The sequence below is a fragment of the Manacus candei genome, unplaced genomic scaffold, assembly GCF_025592945.1.
Source record: "Manacus candei isolate 608988 ecotype Guabito, Panama unplaced genomic scaffold, ASM2559294v1 h1tg000507l, whole genome shotgun sequence".
NCBI classification, from domain to species: domain Eukaryota; kingdom Metazoa; phylum Chordata; class Aves; order Passeriformes; family Pipridae; genus Manacus; species Manacus candei.
Window position 1 is genome coordinate 1 of NW_026138555.1, and position 20,302 is coordinate 20,302.

The following is a 20,302-nucleotide window of genomic DNA, read 5'->3' on the forward strand; positions in this document are numbered from 1 at the left end:
CCACTCCCCTCACGGCCCGCGCAGGCGCAGTGGGAGCCACCGGCGTGTGGGGGAAAAGAAGCCCCGGGGCGGCCGCTCCGAAGCTCCCGCCATGTACCGGCACGTCCCCGCCGCCGCCGCCGCCGTCCGCCTGCGCCCCGCGGGCTCCCACCGCGCTTGGGAACCCCCCGGACCGGCGCGGAACCGCCCCGGCGACGGTACCGGGCGCGGCCGCAGGTGAGGGGCGGAGGGGGCGGGGTTATGGTAATCGGAGGCAGGGGATTGGTTGGTGAGGGGGATAGAGAGGCGGAGGAAGGGGGTTATGTAAATATGGTCGCGGGAGGGGCGGGGCTATGCAAATAAGGCCCCGTAGGGGAAGAGGGCCGGGGCGGGGTTATGCAAATAGAGACGCGGAGGGGGCTGGGTTTATGCAAATAGGTGCTGCAGCGGTTGCGCTATGTGGGCGGGGTTTATGCAAATCTATGCTGCAAAACAGACCGTTGGGTGGGCGGGGTTATTTAAATGAATGTAAACAGTCACGTCACTGCGTGGGCGGGGCTACGCAGATCATTTAAATATATTTGGGCGGGGATGGAGGTTTAGAAAGGGGCGTGGTTATGCAAATAACGCGCGTTGCGGGGAGAGGTGGGGGGCGTGGCGTTCGCTCTGGGGGCGGGGCCTGAGCCTTTGGGGGCGGGGCCGTGGGTGGTTGGGGGACCGCGGGGTCCTGCTGGGACCGAAACGGGGCAAATCCCCCAAAATGGGGCAAATCCCCCAAAAATGGGGCAAATCCACCCAAAATGGGGCAAATCCCCCCGAAATGGGGCAAATCCACCCAAAATGGGGCAAATCCCCCGAAATGGGGCAAATCCACCCAAAATGGGGCAAATTCCCCCCCCCGAAATGGGGCAAATCCCCCCGAAATGGGGCAAATCCGCTCCCAGACGGGGCAAATCCCCCTTTGAAGGGGGCAAATCCCCCCAAAATGGGCCAAATCCCCCCCTAAACGGAGCAGATCCCCCCCAAACACGTCAAACCTCCCCCAAATAATTCAGAACCCCCCCAAATTGTTTAAACGCCCCTCCCACGGGTAAATCCCCTCTTTAGAGCTGCTCGAACCCCCCAAATGGTTCGGACCCCCCCCAAATAATTCAGACCCCCCCCAAATAATTCAGACCCCCCCAAATAACTCAGCCCCCCCCCTTTTCCCCCCCAGGACCTGTCCGCCCCCCGCCCCCCCCTGCCCTCGCTGCTGCCCCTCCCTGCCCGTGTCCCCCCCCCCGCGGGGGCTGGAGGGGCTGGGGGGCCCGGTGACCACCGTGGAGGGGCTGGGGGGCCCGGTGACCACCGTGGACGGGCGGCGGGAGGACGACATCGCCGTCAGGGACCCCCCCCGGCTGCTGCTGAGACCCCCCGGGGGGGCCCTGCTGGCCCAGGGACCCCCCAAGGCCCCCGGGGCGACCCCCCCCCCCTCCATGGAGGAGCACCTGGCCCTGATGCACGAGAAGCTGCGGCACGAGGTGGGGTACGGGGGGGTCTGGGGGGGCTTGGGGGGGGGGGGGGTTGGGGGGTAAAAATGGGGGGGGGGTTGGGGGGGAATGGGAGGAGAAGAATGGGGGAGTGGGGGGTCAAAATGGGGGGGGAGAGAGGGGGAAAATGGGGGGATATGGGGGGCTAAAAATAGGGGGGATATGGGGGGGATTTGAGGGGGAATGGGGGGTAAAAATGAGGGAATGTGGGGGGTAAAAGTGGGGGCGTTGGGGGGTCAAAATGAGAGGGGGGATATGGGGGGAATGGGGGGACCAAAAATAGGGGGATATGGGGGGAGAATGGGGGAGGAAAATGGGGGAATATGGGGGGGATTTGGGGGAGGAAATGGGGGGTAAAAATGGGGGTGGGGGGTCAAAATGGAGGGGGAGAGAGGGGGGAAATGGGGGGGAATGGGGGCCAAAAATAGGGGGAAATGGGGGGACACAGGACTCAGGGGGTGTGACAATAATTTGGGAACATCCCCCCCCCCCCTTCCCTTCCCAGCTCCCGAATTTCTTCCTGAAGATCCCCGATTACGGGTTGTACTCCCAGGACGTGGAGTTCATCAACCACCTGCTGCACCTGCACACCAGGTCTGGCACACCTGGGCACACCTGGGGGCACCTGGGGGCACACCTGGGGACATCTGGGCACACCTGGGCACACCTGGGGACATTTGGGGACACCTGGGGACATTTGGGGACACTGGGAGGTGACCAGGGGAGGTGACATCGCTGTCCCTGTCCCTGCAGTGCCCGTGGGCTGTGACATGGGGGGGACACTCTGCCAGCCTGGGGACCCCAGGGGTGGCACGGGGAGGTCACAGGGGTGGCCCAGGGAGGTAACACCACTGTCCCCCTGTCCCCAGGGGCTGTCCCATGTCCTCCAGATGTCCCTGACCCCGTGCAGGGCACTGGCCTGGGGTGCTCTGCCAGCCATGGGGGTGTCCCAGGGTGTCCCAGGGAGGTCCCAGGGTGTCCCAGGGAGGTCCCAGGGTGTCCCAGGGATGTCACACTGCTGTCCCCTGTCCCCAGGGGCCGTCCCATGTACCAGGTGGCCGTGGCCCTGTGCAAGGCTCTGGCCTGGGGGTACTTTGCCAGCCTGAGGCTGGAGGTGCTGGCGCTGACCCGGCACCCCGAGGACTGGAGCGTCCGCGCCCGCTGGAGGCTCACGGGGGTGCCCCTGCACCTGCTGCTGCTGCGCTTCTACCGCAGGGACAAGAGGCAGCTGCTCAGGTCGGTCTGGGGACACGCTGGGGGCACCTTGGGGACACCCCTGTCACCCCCCCTGTGTCACCCCTGTGTCACCCTGTCACCCCCTGTGTCACCCCCTGCACCTGCTGCTGCTGCGCTTCTACCGCAGGGACAAGAGGCAGCTGCTCAGGTCGGTCTGGGGACACCCTGGGGACACCCTGGGGACACCCTGGGGACACCCCTGTCACCCCCCTGTGTCACCCTGTGTCACCCTGTCACCCCCCAGTGTCCCCAGTGTCCCCCCCAGTCCCCCCCTGTCGTCCCCAGTGTCCCCCCCAGTGTCCCCCCTGTCCCCCCCAGTGTCCCCCCTGTCCCCCCCAGTGTCCCAGCCCAGTGTCCCCCCTGTCCCCCCCAGTGTCCCCCCCAGTGTCCCCAGTGTCCCAGCCCAGTGTCCCCCCTGTCCCCCCCAGGTCCTACGACGCCTTCTCCACCTTCTTCCTCAACTCGCAGGGGCTCATCCGCTGCCACCGCGTCGACAAGGTGAGTCCCACCCCCCCCGGCACCCCCGGGGACCCCCCGGGACCCCCCCCGGGGCCCCCCCGGGCCCCCCCTGAGCCGTGCCCTGTGCCCCCAGCTCATGCCAGCCCCCACGGCCGTGCCCGAGCCCAAGAAGCTGCTGGTGGCGGCCGCCGTGGCCGTGGTGGCCGTGGGCGACCCCGCGCCCGCCCTGCGGCTGCTGCTGCGGCCCGGGGCCACCTCGGGGGACACCTGAGCCCCCCGGGGTGTCCCCCGGGTCCCCCCCGGGCCCCCTCCGTGTGTCCCCCCCCCGTGTCACCCCTCCTTAACTTAATGTACAGAATAAACTCGGACGGAGCCGCCGCGGCCACGAGACCTGTCCTGGGCAGGGGGGGGCACGGGGGCTGTATTGGGGTGTATTGGCTGTATTGGGGTGTCCCTGGGCAGGGGGGGGCACGGGGGCTGTATTGGGGTGTCCCTGGGCAGGGGGGGGGCACGGGGGCTGTATTGGGGTGTCCCTGGGCAGGGGGGGGCACGGGGGCTGTATTGGGGTGTCCCTGGGCAGGGGGGGCACGGGGGCTGTATTGGGGTGTCCCTGGAGACAGGGTGGCACAGGGGCTGTATTGGGGTGTCCCTGGAGACAGGGTGGCACAGGGGCTGTATTGGGGTGTATTGGCTGTATTGGGGTGTCCCCAAATGTCCCCAAATGTCCCCCAAGTGTCCCGGGGGGGGGTCAGCCCAGCTCCTCCCGGCACTTCCCGGCTTTCTTGGGCATCTTGCGGGCGCTGCCGTCCTCCAGCTCCTTGGCCTGGTAGTAGTGGGGGGCCACCTCCAGCAGCCAGGAGGGGTCGATCTCGATCACCTGGGACAGAGGGGACACGGGGGGACACGGGGGGACACGGGGGACACGGGGGACACGGGGTCAGCGGGGGGGCACTGACAGGGGGGCACTGACGGGGTTGTGGGCATGATTGGGGGCTGTGGGGTCGGGGTCGGGTCGGTCTCGGTCACTTTGGGGTCACTTTGGGGTCACCAGGGGGGCCACCGTGTCACTGTGGTCCCCGTGGGGTCACTGCTGTGTCATCTCAGTCCCCGTGGGGATGTGGCCACTGGGTCCTGTCACTGTGGTCACTTTGGGGTCACCACTGTGTCATCTCAGTCCCCGTGGGGATGTGGCCACCGGGTCCTGTCACTGTGGTCCCCGTGGGGACACAGCCATGGGGTCACCACCTGGTCATTGGGGTCCCCATGGGGACACGGCCACCAGGTCCCCACCCTGTCCCCAGGCTGTGCCCGTGTCCCCACCTGTCTCATGAACTCCTTGGAGCTGCAGACCAGCTCCTGGCACAGCACCCACCGTGTCCCTCCTGTCCCTGCCCCGTGCCCCCGTGCCCCCAAACTGTCCCCCCCACGTCCCCTGCTGTCCCCACCCTGTCCCCGTGTCCCCACCTGTCTCATGAACTCCTTGGAGGTGCAGACCAGCTCGTGGTAGAGCACCCAGCGGGGCTGGAGGGCGAACAGGGCGCTGTTGGGGTGGATGAACACGGGCTGCTGGTGCTTCACCGTGCGGTAACCCGCCCCGCGCCAGCCGGGCAGTGTGGTAGAAGAACCCGGCTGTCACGGCCTGGGGGGCACGAAACGGGGCTGTCAGGCACTGGGGGGCACTGGGAGGGCACTGGGGGGCACTGGGAGGCACTGGGGGGCACTGGGAGGCACTGGGATGGGTACCCGCCCCGCGCCAGCCGGGCAGTGTGGTAGAAGAACCCGGCTGTCACGGCCTGGGGGGCACACAACGGGGCTGTCAGGCACTGGGGGGCACTGGGAGGGCACTGGGGGGCACTGGGAGGGCACTGGGAGGGACTGGGAGGGCACTGGGAGGGACTGGGGGGCACTGGGAGGGACTGGGAGGCACTGGGAGGGCACTGGAGGGGGGTCCCAGCTGCCCTGTGTGGTAGAAGAACCCGGCCGTGACGGCCTGGGGGGGCACAAACTGAGGGGGGGCAACACTGGGGGGTCTCAGGGCTGGGTTTGGGGGTCCCAGGGGGTCTCAGGGATATGGGGGGGGGGTCCCTGTGGGTCTGGGGGGGTCCCAGGTACCTTCCTGAGCAGGTCCAGGTTCCCCCTGCACGAGGAGGGGGGGGTGTTTGGGGGGTGTCTGGGGGGGGATTTTTGGGGTCTCTGGGATATGTGGGGAGGTCTGGGGGGGGTCCCTGGGGATTTGGGGGTCTCAGGGGGTCCCGGGTACCTTCCTGACCAGGTCCAGGTTCCCCCCACACGAGGAGGGGGCGATTTCCACGCGCTCCATCAGCCCCTGGAGCTGCTCCCGCACGTCCCGGGCCCGGCGCAGGGAACGGGCCTGGACAAAGTGCTCGTAGCACCACTGCAGGGAGTGACCACTGGCCACCCACTGCCCAGGGGCACGGGGGGACAGGGGGGGGGGGGGGGGGACAGGGGGACAGGAGGGGACAGGGGGGACACACAGGGACAGGGGGGACAGAGAAGGACGGGGAGAACAAGGAGACACACGGTCAGTGCTGCTCCTGGACACCCCCATGTCCCCAAACCCCCCGTGTCCCCCATGTCCCCCCTGTGTCCCCCCATGTCCCCAATGTCCCCCTGTGTCCCCCAATGTCCCCCAATGTCCCCCAATGTCCCCAATGTCCCCCTGTGTCCCCCAATGTCCCCAATGTCCCCCAGTGTCCCCAGTGTCCCTGTACCTGGTTGTAGACGTTGAGCAGCACCAGGTGGTCCCCCCGGGCAGGTGGAAGCCCCCCCCGTGTTCCCCAATGTCCCCAATGTCCCCCCAGTGTCCCCCAATGTCCCCGTACCTGGTTGTAGACGTTGAGCAGCACCAGGTGGTCCCCCCCGGGCAGGTGGAAGCCCCCCCGTGTCCCCAGTCCCCCCCAGTGTCCCCAATGTCCCCGTACCTGGTTGTAGACGTTGAGCAGCACCAGGTGGTCCCCCCCGGGCAGGTGGAAGCCCACCCGGGCGCTGTCGGCGTGCAGCACCTTGTCCTTGGGCCGGTAGAACACGGCGTTGTTCACCGAGAGCATGGCAGCCACCGTGAGTACCTCCTCGGTGCAGCCATACCTGGGGACACAGGGACAGTTTGGGGACAACCTGGGGACACTGGGGACACCTTGGGGACACCCTGGGGACACCCTGGGGACACTGGGGACATTGGGACACGGGGACAGCAACACGGCGTTGTTCACCGAGAGCATGGCGGCCACCGTCAGCACCTCCTCGGTGCAGCCATACCTGGGACACAGGGACAGCTTGGGGACACCCTGGGGACACCTTGGGGACACTGGGGACAGGGGGACACCAGGGGACATGGGGACAGCAACACGGCGTTGTTCACCGAGAGCATGGCGGCCACAGTCAGCACCTCCTCAGTGCAGCCGTACCTGGGGACAGGGGACACCCTGGGGACATCAGGGACACCCTGGGGACACTTGGGGAACACTGGGGACACGCTGGGAATGTTGGGGACACCCAGGGGACACTCTGGGAACAATGTGGACACCCAGGGGACACCCAGGGGCCACTCTGGGGACATTTGGGGACACCTGGGGACATCAGGGATGTGGGGACACCCAGGGGACACCCAGGGGACACCCAGGGGACACTCTGGGGACGTTGGGGGACACCCTGGGGATGTTAGGGACATTGGGGACACCCAGGGGACACCCAGGGGACACTCTGGGGATGTTTGGGGCCAGGGGTCACTCACTGCTCGGTGACGCCAGGATCATCTTGGCCAACATGGGCTCCACGGGCAGCTCGGCCATGCGGCGCCCGAGCTGGGACAGGGGACACCAGTGACACCAGTGCCACCAGTGACACCTCCAGCGACCTCCCAGTGACCCCCCCCAGTGCCCCCAGTGCCCCCTCCCAGTTTGTCCCAGTGCCCCCAGTACTGTGGGGAGCTCGCCCGGTGGTTCAGGGCCCCCATCTCAACGTCCCCCAGTCCATCCCAGAGTCCCCCAATCCCCTCCCAGTGCCCCCCAGTTCCTCCCAGTCCGTCCCAGTGCCCCTCCCAGTGCCCCCAGTGCCCCTCCCAGTGCCCCCAGTGCCCCCAGTACCGTGGTGAGCTCTCCCAGGTGGTTGAGGGCCCCCAGGGCATAGAGCTGCTCCAGGGCCAGCACCAGGGTCTCGTGGGGAGGGGGGTCCAGGAAGTCGAAGTGAATCAGGTCATTGATCCCTGGGGGGCAACCGGGGGCGTCACCGGGACCACCCCGGGACCACCAGAACCACCCTGGGACCACCCTGGGAACACCAGGACCACCCTGGGACCACCTCAGGACCACCAAGACCACCCCAGGACCACCCTGGGACCAAGAGAACCACCCCGGGACCACCCCGGGACCACCCCAGGGACCTCAATGCCCCCCTGACCCCCCCGGGATGCCCCCAGACCTCTTTAATGCCCCCTCAGACCCCTTTTTTCCCCCCCCCCATTGCCCCCACCGAGGCTCTTGAGCAGCAGCACGAGGGAGCCCAGGTACCTCCAACACCCCAAAGCCCCCCGAGATGCCCCCCCAGCCCCTTCTAATGCCCCCCTGACCCCCCTGGGATGCCCCCAGACCCCGTTTCCCCCCCCCGTCCCCCCCACTGAGGCTCTTGAGCAGCAGCACGAGGGAGCCCAGGTACTTCCAACACCCCAAAGCCCCCCGAGCTGCCCCCTGAGATACCCCAATGCCCCCTGGGATGCCCCCAGACCCCTTTTCCCCCCCCACCGAGGCTCTTGAGCAGCAGCACGAGGGAGCCCAGGGCATTTCTAACACCCCAAAGCCCCCAAGATGCCCCCTGAGATACCCCAATGCCCCCTGGGATGCCCCCAGACCCCTTTTCCCCCCCCCACCGAGGCTCTTGAGCAGCAGCACGAGGGAGCCCAGGTCGCAGCGCTGGATCTCGGGCACGGGGGTCTCCTCCAGCTCGTGCTGGAAGGCCCAGGCCGTGTAGAGACGGAAGCACTTCCCGGGGGCCACCCGGCCCGCCCGGCCTGCCCGCTGGTTGGCTGAGGCCTGGGGACACAGAAATGTCACCTGTCACCTTCTGGGGACACAGAAATGTCACCTGTGACCCACCCGGCCCGCCCGGCCTGCCCGCTGGTTGGCTGAGGCCTGGGGACACAGAAATGTCACCAAGGGGGTGGCATTGTCACCTGGGACCCACCAGGGACACAGAAATGTCACCTGTCACCTGGGATTGTCACCTGTGATTGTCACCCTGTCACCCACGCCGCTGGTTGGCCGAGGCCTGGGGACACAGAGCTGGCAGCAGGTGACAATGAGGTGACCCAGGTGACAATGAGGTGACCCAGGTGACAATAGGTGCCCCAGGTGGGCTCACCCTGGAGCAGGGGGTCACCACCAGGGACTCCATGAGGTGACAGGGGGTGGTTGTAGGTGATGGGGGATGGCAGTAGGTGACAGTAGGTGACCATGAGGTGACACCAGGTGACAATGAGGTGACACCAGGTGACAATGAGGTGCCCCAGGTGACAATAGGCGCCCCAGGTGAGCTCACCCTGGAGCAGGGGGTCACCACCAGGGACTCCATGAGGTGACAGGGGGTGACAGGGGGTGGCAGGGGGTGGCAGTAGGTGACAGTAGGTGACCATGAGGTGACACCAGGTGACAATGAGGTGCCCCAGGTGACAATAGGTGCCCCAGGTGGGCTCACCCTGGAGCAGGGGGTCACCACCAGGGACTCCATGCCGGTCCTGGCGCTGTAGCTCTTCTGCTTGCAGAAGCCGGGGTCGAGCACGTAGACGATGCCGTCGATCGTCACCGACGTCTCCGCGATGTTCGTGGCACACCACCACCTGGGGAGGGGCCTATCAGGCTCCGCCCACCCCGGGACACGCCCACGGCCTCGCCCTGATAAGCCCCACCCTCCCAGGCCACGCCCTGTTAAGCCCCACCCCTTTAGACCACACCCCTCATCCACTGTCCCTTAAGCTCCACCCTTTTAAGCCACACCCCTTTAGACTCACCCCATTAAGCTCCACCCATCTAGCCCCCACCCTCTTAAGCCCCACCCTATTAAGCTCCTCCCCCTTAGACTCCACCCTAACAAACCACACCCATTTAAGCCTGGCCCCGTTAAGCCCAACCCTTCAATCCCCACCCATCCCTAAAGCCCCACCCTCTTAAGCCCCACCCATCCCTTAAACCCCACCCCCTTGGACCCCACCCATCCCTGAAACCCCACCCTATTAAACTCCACCCACCCCCTAACCCCAACCCCCCTTAGACCCCACCCCCTAAACCCCACCCATCCCCAAAACCCCACCCCTAAACCCCACCCATCCACTAAACCCCACCCCCTAAATCCCACCCCTCAAACCCCACCCATCCCCTAAACTCCACCCCCTAAACCCCACCCATCCCCTAAACCCCACCCATCCCCTCAAACCCCTCCTCCCCCAAGCCCCACCCCCTCCCCCAGGCCCCGCCCCCCGCGTTAAAGGCCCCGCCCACCTTCCTGGCTCCCGGGGGGGTGGGCTGGAAGATCTTGGCCTGCAGGTCGGAGGGCAGGTTGGCGTAGATGGGCAGCACCAGCAGCTCGGGCAGGCGCGAGCCCAGGCGGCGGCAGCGCTCCTGCAGCAGCTCCACGCACGCCTCGATCTCCTCCTGGCCACAGAGGGGACGGTCGGGGGGGGTTGGGGATGTTTGGGGGGGTTTGGGGACGTTTGGGGGGGTTTGGGGACGTTCAGGGACGTTTTGGGACATTTGGGGACGTTTGGGGACATTTGGGGACATTTGGGGACGTTTGGGGATGTTTTGGGATGTTTGGGGGCGTTTGGGAACATTTGGGGATGTTTGGGGACGTCACGGGGACATTTGGGGATGTTTTGGGATGTTTGGGGACGTTTGGGGACGTCACGGGGACATGAGGGGCATTGGGGGATGTGGGGGAGAAAGGGGGGAGAGGAGGAGACATGGTGGGACAGGGATGGTCTGGGGGGATTGGGGTGATCTGGGGGGGACAGGGACGGCCTGGGGGGACTTGGGGTCATCCGGGGGGGCCATGGGGCCACCAGGAGGGACTCGGGGCCACCTGGGGACAGGGGGGCCACCCACCTGTCCCGTGAGGAAGACGAGGATGTCCCCGGGGGGTTGGGTGACGTGGATCTGCAGCACCGACACCACACAGGCCTCCAGGTAATCGGCCTCGGGGGCCTGCGGGGGCACGGGGGGCGTTGGGGACAGCGGGGGACAGCGGGGGACAGCAGCACCCCCACGGCTCCCCGGGCATCCCCCTGTGACCCCGCCGTGCCCCAGGGTCACCTCAGCCCCAGCGTGTCCCACCCCCACGGTCCTGTGTGCCCCCAAATGTCCCCTCTGTCCCCCAGGGTCCCCAGAACTGTCACTTTGGTGTGACAGATGTCCACAGTGTCCCCAATGTCCCCAATGTCCCCAGTGTCCCTAGCAATGTCACCTTGGTGTAGTAGATGTCCCCACTGTCCCCAGTGTCCCCAGGTGTCCCTGCTGTCCCCAGTGTCCCCAGAGGTGTCACCATGATGTAAAAGCTGCCCCCAATGTCCCCAGTGTCCCCACAATGTCACCTTGGTGTAGTAGATGTCCCCCAGGTGTCCCTGCTGTCCCCCAGGGGTCCCTGCTGTCCCCAGTGTCCCCAGTGTCCCCACAAGGTCACCTTGGTGTAGTAGATGTCCACAGGGAACCGTCTCCCCGGGATGCGGAACACGGGCGCATCGTCGAAGAAGGCCGAGAACCTCTGGGTGTCCAGCGTGGCCGAGGCCACCAGGACCTTGAGCTGGGGCCGGAAGCGGGCGATGTCCTTGATGAGCCCGAACAGCACGTCCGTGTGCAGCGTCCGCTCGTGGGCCTCGTCCACCATGATCACACTGGGGCACCACCGGGGTGGGGGGGTCACCACGGGGGGCAGGGGGGTCACCATGGGGATGGGGGGGTCACCATGGGGACAAGGGAGTGACCACAGGGACAGGGGGGGTCACCATGGGGACAGGGGGGTCACCGTGGGGACAGCGGGGTCACCACGGGGACAGGGGGGTCACCATGGGGACAGGGGGGTCACCGTGGGGACAGCGGGGTCACCACGGGGACAGGGGGGTCACCATGGGGACAGGGGGGTCACCGTGGGGACAGCGGGGTCACCACGGGGACAGGGGGGTCACCATGGGGACAGGGGGGTCACCATGGGGACAGCGGGGTCACCATGGGGATGGGGGGGTCACCACGGGGACAGGGGGGTCACCATGGGGACAGGAGAGTGACCACGGGTTCAGGGGGGTCACCATGGGGATGGGGGGGTCACCATGGGGATGGGGGGGTCACCACGGGGGGGCAGGGGGGACACCACGGGGATGGGGGGGTCACCATGGGGACAGGGGGGTGACCATGGGGACAGGGGGGTCACCATGGGGATGGGGGGGGTGACCACAGGGACAGGGGGGTCACCATGGGGACAGGGCACAGGGATGTGGGGACAGGGACATCAAAGTGACCCCAGTGAGCCCAAGGAAAGGGCTTACTGCACTGTCCCCATGTCCCCCAGGTGTCCCCAATGTCCCATGGCCCCCAGAGGTCCCCAGATGTCCCCCAGGTGTCCCCAGTGTCCCCAGGTGTCCCCAGGTGTCCCCAGTGTCCCCAGTGTCCCCCAGGTGTCCCCAGATGTCCCCATGTCCCCAGTGTCACCTGTAGGAGGCCAGGTCTGGCTCGGTGAGGAACTCCCTCAGCAACATCCCGTCCGTCATGTACTTGAGCACCGTCCTGTCCGAGGTGCAGTCCTCGAACCTGATGCTGTACCCGACCTTGGGGACAGGGGACACGGTCACTGTCACCCCCCCGGGCTCACCTGACACCCCCCCGGGCTCACCCAGCCCCCCCCAGGGTCCCCAGTGCCCCCCAAGGGCCTTCAGGACAAGGACGAGTCCCCAAAGGTCCTTTGGGGTCTCTCAGGGTGGGGACATTGTCCTTGGGGTCCCCCCAGGGTGGGGAAGTGTCCCCAAGGGTCCCTTGGGGTCCCCCAGGACAAGGAAGTGACCCCAAGGGTCCCTTGGGGTCCCCCAGGACAAGGATGTGTCCCCAGGGGTCCCCCAAGGTCCCCAGGGTGAGGGGGTGTCCCCAAGATCCCCCAGGACAAGGACATGTCCCCAAAGGTCCCCAAAGGTCCCAGGACAAGGACGTGTCCCTGAGCTCCCCCAGGACAAGGAGGTGTCCCCATGTCCCCCCGTGCCCCCCTGATGACCCCCCAGCCCCGGGGTGTCCCCGTGGTCACCTCGTTGCCCAGCTTTGTGCCCATCTCCACGGCCACCCTGGCGGCCACGCTCATGGCGGCCACGCGGCGCGGCTGGGTCACCCCGATCTTCAGCCCCTGCCTCGTGTACCCCTGGGGGGAAATGGGGGGTCAGGACCCCTGAGTGACCCCCCAGAGCCAAACCAGCCCCCCCAGAGCCAAACCAGCACTCCCAAAATAGAACAAACCCCAAAAAATGGAACTGACCCCAAAAAATGGAACCGACCCCAAATTATGGAACTGACCCCAAATTATGGAACCGACCCCCCAAAACTGACCCAGGCCCTGCCTCCTGTACCCCTGGGGGAAAGGGGGGTCAGGACCCCTGAGTGACCCCCCAGACCCACAAGTACACCCCTCAGGCCCCCCCAAAATCCTCCTCAGCCCCTCCACCTGCCCCATCACCCCTCTAATTGCCTCTTAACCCCCTAATCTGCCCCCAACACCCCCCAAACCACCCCCAAGCCCCCCAAAAAAATCACCCCTCGCCCCCTAATCATCCCCCTCAAATCACTCCCCACACCCCCCCAGCACCCCAAAATCCCCCCCCGGCCCCTCTACCCGCCCCCAATTCCCCCCAAATCACCCCCAAATCCCCCCAAATCACCCCCAGACCCCCCCAATCCCCCCAGCTCCCCCCCCAGCCCCCCCCCAGCCACCTCCTCGTGCAGGTACTGGGGGATCTGGGTGGTCTTGCCCGAGCCGGTCTCGCCCTCGATGACGAGGATCTGGTGCTGGGCCACGGCCGCCACCAGCTCGGCCCGCAGCGGGAAGATGGGGAGGCTCCGGCGGCTCTCCCGGGCCGACTGCCGGCGCCTCTCCAGCTCCGACACCTCGGGGGGGGCCTCCTGGGCACCCCAAAAACCCTGGGTCACCATCAGGGTACCCACAGTGTCCCCAGTGCCCCCCCAGTGCCACCCCAGTGTCCCCACTGCTGGCGCCTTTCCAGCTCTGACACCTCCGGGGGGGCCTCCTGGGGACCCCAAAAATCATTGGGTCACCCTCATGGGACCCCCAGAGTCACCAGGGTACCCACAGTGTCCCCAGTGCCACCCCAGTACCCCTCAAGTGTCCCTCCCATCACCCCCAGGACCCTCCCCATCACCCCAAACCCCCTCCCATCACCCCAAATCCCCTCAAACCCCCTCCCATCACCCCAAACCCCCCCTCAAGCCCCCTCCCATCACCCCAAATCCCCCTCAAACCCCCTCCCATCACCCCAAATCCCCCTCAAAACCCCTCCCATCACCCCAAACCCCCCCCCAGCCCCCTGCCCTGACCTCGGGGGGCTGTGTGCCCTCGAGGTGGGCGGCGCTGACGAACTGCACCATCTCCTCCTCCTCCAGCAGCAGGTCGTAGTCCCGGGGGGGGCCCTGCAGGGCCGCGTCCCGCGCCCCGAAACGCAGCACGGCCGCCCCCAGACGCTGCTCCTCCCAGCGCTGCTGCTCGTCCCGGGGGGCCAGCGCCTCGTCCCCCCCGGGCTGGGCCTCCTCCAGAACCTGGGACACGGGAATAATGGAGCTGAGACCCCAAAACCTCATCCCGGGGGGCCAGCGCCTCGTCCCCCCCGGGCTGGGCCTCCTCCAGCACCTGGGAGTGGGGACAGAGTGACACTGAGACCCCAAAACCTCATCACGGGGGGCCAGTGCCTCGTCCCCCCCCGGGCTGGGCCTCCTCCAGCACCTGGGACATGGGGAATAACGGAGCTGAGACCCCAAAACCCCAAAAAAACCTTCACCATTCCCACCCTCCTGACCCCCCAAACTCCACCATTCCCACCTTTCCCCGTGTCTCCTCAGGGATGTGGTACCGGTTGCTCTTCTCCAGGCGCTCCCTGTCCCCGGCCCGTTTGTACCCCCCAAACTCTGGGATTTCCCCCCAAACTCTGGGATTTCCCCCCCAACTCCAGGATTCCCACCTTTCCCCGTGTCTCCTCAGGGATATGATATCTGCTGCTCTTCTCCAGGCGCTCCCTGTCCCCGGCCCGTTTGTACCCCCCAAACTCTGGGATTCCCCCCAATCCCACCATTCCCAATCCCACCATTCCCAATCCCACCATTCCCACCTTCCCCGTGTCTCCTCCGGGATGTGGTATCTGCTGCTCTTCTCCAGGCGCTCCCTGTCCCCGGCCCGTTTGTACTCCCCAAACTCTGGGATTTCCCCCCAAACTCTGGGATTTCCCCCCTAACTCCACCATTCCCACCTTCCCCCGTGTCTCCTCAGGGATGTGGTATCTGCTGCTCTTCTCCAGGCGCTCCCTGTCCCCGGCCCGTTTGTACTCGCGGGCCAGGTCCCGGAGCTGCCGTTTGTGCTCCAGGGCCCGGCGCTCGGGGCCCGTCAGGGACTCCTCCCCAAAGAGCAGCTCCTCGTCCTGGATCTCCAGCTCCAGCTCCTCCAGCTTGTCCCGCTCCCGCTTGGCCAGGTACTCCCGGCGGGAGCGCTTCCGCAGCTCCGGGATCTGGGGGGAAATCCAGGGAAATGAGGGAAAACCAGGGGAAAATGAGGGAAAACCGGGAAAAAAGGGGTGGGAAATGAGGGAAAAGGGGAAAAAAAGGGGGGAGAAATGAGGGAAAACCAGGGAAAAGGGGGAGAAATGGGGGAAAAGGGGGGAAAAGGGGTGGGAAATGAGGGAAAAAAGGGGGAAAATGAGGGAAAACCGCAAAAAGGGGTGGGAAATGAGGGAAAATGGGGAGAAAAGGGTGGGAAATGAGGGAAAAAGGGGGGAAAATGAGGGGAAAAGGGGTGGGAAATGAGGGGAAAGGGGGAGAAATGAGGGGAAAGGGGGGGAGAAATGAGAGAAAGGGGGGAAAAAGGGTGGGAAATGAGGGAAAAGGGGTGAGAAATGAGGGAAAAGGGGTGGGAAATGAGGGAAAAGGGGTGGGAAATGAGGGAAAAAGGGAGGGAAATGAGGGAAAAGGGGGAAAAATGAGTGGGAAATGAGGGGAAAGGGGTGAAAAGGGGTGAGAAATGAGGGGAAAAGGTAGGAAATGAGGGAAAAGGAGGGAAAAGGGGTGAGAAATGAGGTAAAACCAGGGAAAAAGGGGTGGGAAATGAGGGAAAAGGAGTGAAAAAGGGTGAGAAATGAGGGGGAAAGAGTGTGAAATGAGGGAAAAGGGTGGGAAATGAGGGAAAAGGAGGGAAAATTAAGGAAAAGGGGGAGAAATGAGGGAAAAAGGGGTGGGAAATGAGGGAAAAGGGTGGGGAATGAGGGAAATGAGCATTGAAGAGGGCAGGAGGGCCAGGGGGAGGGGATTTGGGGGGATTTGGGGGGATCTGGGGGGATCTGGGGAGCCCACCATGGTTTTTTGGTCCTCCTCGGCGATTTTGAGGCGTTTTTGGGCTTCTTCGTAGGCCTGGAAAGGGGGAAATGGGAGAAAATGAGAGGAAAAGGGGAAAAGGGAATCCCAAATCCCACCCTGGGACCCGTGAACCTCCCCAGGGACCCCCCAAACCCCTCCTGGGACCCACCCAGGGATCCAAATTCCCACCCAGGGACCCCCAAACCCCCTCCTGGGACCCCCCAAACTGCCCCCAAACCCCTCCTGGGACCCACCCAAGGATCCAAATTCCCACCCAGGGACCCCCAAACCCCTCCTGGGACCCCCCAAACTGCCCCCAAACCCCTCCTGGGACCCACCCAAGGATCCAAATTCCCACCCAGGGACCCCCAAACCCCTCCTGGGACCCACCCAAGGATCCAAATTCCCACCCAGGGACCCCCAAACCCCTCCGGGGACGCTCCAAGCGCTCCCTGGGACCCCCCAAAACCCACTCAGGGTCCCCCCAGTTCCCACTCAAGTTCCCCAAACTCTTTCAGGGACCCCTCAAACTGCCCCCAAACCCCCCCAGAGCCCCCAGGGCCCCCCCAAACCCCCCACCTTGGAGTCAGGGCACGTCCTGCGGGCGCTGTCACGGCGCCGGAGCCGCTCGGCGAAGGTGACCCCAAACCCCCCAAACTCCTCCAGAGCCCCCCCAAACTGCCCCCAAACCCCTCCTGGGACCCTCCAAACCCCTCCTGGGACCCCCAAAACCCCCCCAAACCCCCCTAGGCCCCCACCTTGGAGTCGGGGCGCGTCCTGCGGGCGCTGTCGCGGCGCCGGAGCCGCTCGGCGAAGGTGACCCCAAACCCCCCAAACTCCCCCAGGGACCCCTCAAACCCCTCCTGAGACCCCCCAAACCCCCCCAAACCCCTCACCTTGGAGTCGGGGCGCGTCCTGCGGGCGCTGTCGCGGCGCCGGAGCCGCTCGGCGAAGGCGTCTCGTTCCTCCAGGTCCCGGAGCCGCTCCCGCTCCGACGCCTCCCACTCCTCCTCCTCGGGGTCCCCGGGGGCCCTGGGCAGGGGGGGAGCACGTGGGGGACCCCCAAAATGCGAGGGGGGGGGCCCGGGAAAACCCGAGAAACCCCCCCCCAAAAAAACCACACAGGGAAAATGAATGAGCCCGAAAATCCACCCGGGGACCCCGAAAAGCTGCTCAGGGACCCAGAACATGCACCCAGGGAGCACGAAAAGAGCCCAAAACCCACTCGAGGACCCCAAAACCCACCTGGGGACCCCAAAAACCCACCTGGGGACACCAAAAACCCACTCAAGGACCCCCAAAACCCACCTGGGGACCCCAAAAACCCACCTGGGGACACCAAGAACCCACCTGGGGACCCCAAAAACTCAGCCAGGGACCCCAAAAACTCAGCCAGGGACCCCGAAAACCTGCTCAGGGACCCAAAACATGCACCCAGGGAGCACGAAAAGAGCCCAAAAACCCACTCGAGGACCCCAAAACCCACCTGGGGACACCAAAAATCCACCTGGGGACCTCAAAGGGACCCCAAAACCCACTCAGGGACCTCAAAAACCCACCTGGGGGGTTTGGGGGGTCCCAGATGGGGTTTGGGGGGTCTCAGGGTGGGGTTAGGGGGTTTGAGGGGGGTTTTGGGGTCCAAGGCGGGGTTTGGGGGGGTCCCGCAGGGGGGATTTGGGGGGTCCCAGAGGGGGTTTGGGGAGTCCTGGGGGATTTTGGGGGGTCCCAGAGGGGGTTTGGGGAGTCCTGGGGGATTTTGGGGGGTCCCAGGTGGGATTTTGGGGGTTGTTTTGGGGGTCTCAGGTGAGTTTGGGGGGTCTCGGGGGGACTGAAAGGGGGGGACCCCAAGATGCAGGGGGGGTCCCTGAGCACCTGTAGGACCCCCCCAGAGCCACGAGGGCCCCCCAGGCCCCCCCAAACCCGGGAAGGGCCCCCCAGGCCCCCCCAAACCCGGGAAGGGCCCCCCTTTCCCCCCCCGCTGTCACTCACTTTGGTGACCCCCCCTTGTCGCCCTCGGGGGTCCCGGGGGGGCTCTCGGGGGACTCCGAGCGCCGCCTCCTCAGGTGGCCCCTCCTCCGGCGGGGGCGTGGCTCCTCGCGGGGGGCGTGTCCCGGCGCCGGCCCCGCCCCCTCGTCGTCGCTCTCCACCAGCTGGTACCTCTGGGAGCGCCGGTGCAGCTCCAGCGCCGCCCGCTCGGCCGCCCGCCCGGGGGGCTCCCGGGGGGCTTCGCGGGGCACCTGCGGGGGCGGGGACAGCCTCAGGACACGCCCACTCGGCGGTGGACACGCCCACCCGGTGGTGGACACGCCCACTGGGTGGCCACGCCCACTGATGCTCCGAGAGCTCTGATTGGGTGATGCGTAAATTGGGAGGTGGTGTGGACCCGCCCCTTCGTTTTGGCTCCGCCTCTGAAGGGCCTGAAGTCACGCCCCTTTGTGGTTGGCCACGCCCCTTCCTTCCTTCTGGTCCCGCCCCCACCGTGCTTTAAGCCATGCCCATCTCCAGTTGGCCCCGCCCACGTTGCCCTTTAAGCCACGCCCCTTCCTAGTTGGTCGCACCCATTTTACGGCACTGGACACGCCCCTCCATGCTGGCTCCACCCCTTGTCCTTTAAGCCACGCCCAGTCAGTGGTTGAACACGCCCCTTTCTTTAGGCTCTGCCCACATTTGTCTTTAAGTCACGCCCCCATCTTAAGCCACGCCTCCTCCGCACAAAACCACCCCCCTCATATCACTTCTGGCAAGCCGCGCCCACTTCATACCAAGCCACGCCCCCCAGTCATCCCTCACCCAATCCCTGCACGAACCGCGGCAAAGCCACACCCCTCCAACAAAAAACCACGCCCATCATTGCCCAGACCACGCCCCTTCCACCTCAAGCCCCGCCCTCTCCCCCTCACACCGCGACTCCCTCCCCTCACACCGAAGCCCCGCCCACGCCCCCCAAACCCCTCCCACCTCCCCTCAGGGCGGCCCCGCCCACCTTCTCCCACAGCTCCCTGGCGAACTCCCGCACTCGCGGCTCCTCCACCCGCAGCGCCTCCGTCTCCCGCAGCCGCTCCAGCAGCTCCTCGGTGCTGCGGCTCCGCCGCGCCAGCGCCACCAGGAAGGCGGGGACGTGGCGGGCGCTGAGCCCCAGCAGCTCCTGCAGCTGCCCGGACACCCAGCGCTCCAGCCCGGCCATGGCCGCGGCCGCCATGACGCCTCCCTCCGCCCTCCTCCTTCCTTCCCGCCCCTCACGGCTCGCCCAATCGGCGCGCGGCGCGCGCCGCGCCTTCCCGCCCCCCTCGCACCCCAGCCAATCGGCGCGCGGCGCGGGCCGCCCCCTCCTCGCCAATCGGCGCGCGGTCCGCCGCTCCGCATGCGCAGTTTATGGTTTCCCCCTGACGGAGCCGCGCGCGTCTTCCCGTCCCTCGTAAAGCCACGCCCACTCGCAAAGCCTCGCCTCCCAATCAGCATAAACCACGCCCACACAGCCGGCATGTCCTTATTAGCATAAACCACGCCTCCTCGCGGTCAGGCCACGCCCGTTCACCGCCCTACCGTAATGACGCGTCGAGAGGCGCTCCCTCTCTTTACCGTAACACCTCGTTAAACGAGCAAACCGAAATATAAACGCGCCGTTTTCCGCCACCGGCGACCCCCCCACGGGTGTCACCTCCCCCCCAGGGGTGTCACCTCCCCCCCCACCCCCCGCCAGGGGTCACAATTAGCGACGACACCGTTTATTGTTGCGGTACAGCGCGGTCAAGCATCGCTGTGGGGGTTGGAGGCACGGGGACACCCACCCGGGGGGACACCTTGGGGACACTGTGGGGGACATGGGGACAGCACCCGAGGGACATTGGGGACAGAGGAACAGCACCCGAGGGACATTGGGGACACAGGGGCATCACCCTGAGGACACTGGGGACACCGGGGACAGAGGGACACCACCCTGGGGACAAGGGAACCCCCACCCTGGGGACACTGGGGGACACTGGGGACACGACACTGGGGACACTGGGGACACTGGGGACACGGTGACACCACCCCGGGGCCACCCCCGTCCCCTCTACGGGGCCGGGGCCGTGTCGGGGTCCCGGGGAGAGTCCGGGGGGGGCTCGGCGGGGTCCCCGCAGGGCTCGGGGTCCATCGGGGTGGGCTCCTGGGGGTCCATCGGGGGGTCCCCCCCGGGGGTCCAGCAGGGAGGGGACCCGGGGGGGGGTCCCTGTGGTGCCACAGGACGTGGCCCAGCCAGGCCAGCAGCGGCCAGAACTCGGCGAAGGTGACGCGCCCGTCCCCGTCCCCGTCCAGGCGGGAGAACAGCGCGGCCACCGCCCCACCGTCCCGCGTGCCCTGGGGTCACGGGGGGTCAGGGGGGTCAGGGGGGTCAGGGGGGTCTGGGGGGTCAGGGGGGTCAGGGGACATGGGGGGGACACGGGGACACCGAGAGAACAGCGCGGCCACCGCCCCACCGTCCCGCGTGCCCTGGGGGGGGTCAGGGGGGGTCAC

At 66.4% G+C, this 20,302-nt stretch overlaps 2 protein-coding genes across 2 annotated transcripts; one reads left to right on the forward strand and one right to left on the reverse strand.

Moving 5' to 3' along the window:
• Positions 1–6: 6 nt before the first annotated feature.
• On the forward strand, positions 7–3,591 carry CUNH6orf136 (chromosome unknown C6orf136 homolog). Its single transcript, XM_051776381.1, has 6 exons — positions 7–216; positions 1,196–1,499; positions 2,014–2,102; positions 2,544–2,744; positions 3,173–3,242; positions 3,337–3,591. Exons 1-6 carry the CDS (start codon positions 92–94, stop codon positions 3,472–3,474), a joined length of 927 nt encoding a protein of 308 aa, XP_051632341.1. The 5' UTR covers positions 7–91; the 3' UTR covers positions 3,475–3,591.
• A 284-nt stretch (positions 3,592–3,875) lies between these two features.
• Positions 3,876–19,195, reverse strand: DHX16 (DEAH-box helicase 16). Its single transcript, XM_051776380.1, is given in 22 exon segments — positions 3,876–4,080; positions 4,668–4,793; positions 4,795–4,842; positions 5,464–5,625; positions 6,146–6,308; positions 6,951–7,024; positions 7,307–7,425; positions 8,086–8,248; positions 8,910–9,041; positions 9,043–9,051; positions 9,710–9,862; positions 10,313–10,411; positions 10,887–11,097; positions 11,909–12,024; positions 12,492–12,602; positions 13,169–13,357; positions 13,790–14,008; positions 14,713–14,967; positions 15,806–15,862; positions 16,705–16,840; positions 17,798–18,045; positions 18,792–19,195. Coding segments are annotated over 22 exon segments (3,135 nt in total). The 5' UTR covers positions 19,008–19,195; the 3' UTR covers positions 3,876–3,951.
• Between the last annotated feature and the right edge of the window lie 1,107 nt (positions 19,196–20,302).

Bases quoted from the DNA above. Each gene is read 5' to 3' on its own strand.
- CUNH6orf136 (XM_051776381.1), top strand. From the start codon at position 92: ATGTACCGGCACGTCCCCGCCGCCGCCGCCGCCGTCCGCCTGCGCCCC. The intron at 2,103-2,543 runs GTCTGGCACACC...CCCTGTCCCCAG, and splicing joins CTGCTGCACCTGCACACCAG to GGGCCGTCCCATGTACCAGG. The intron at 2,745-3,172 runs GTCGGTCTGGGG...TGTCCCCCCCAG, and splicing joins GACAAGAGGCAGCTGCTCAG to GTCCTACGACGCCTTCTCCA.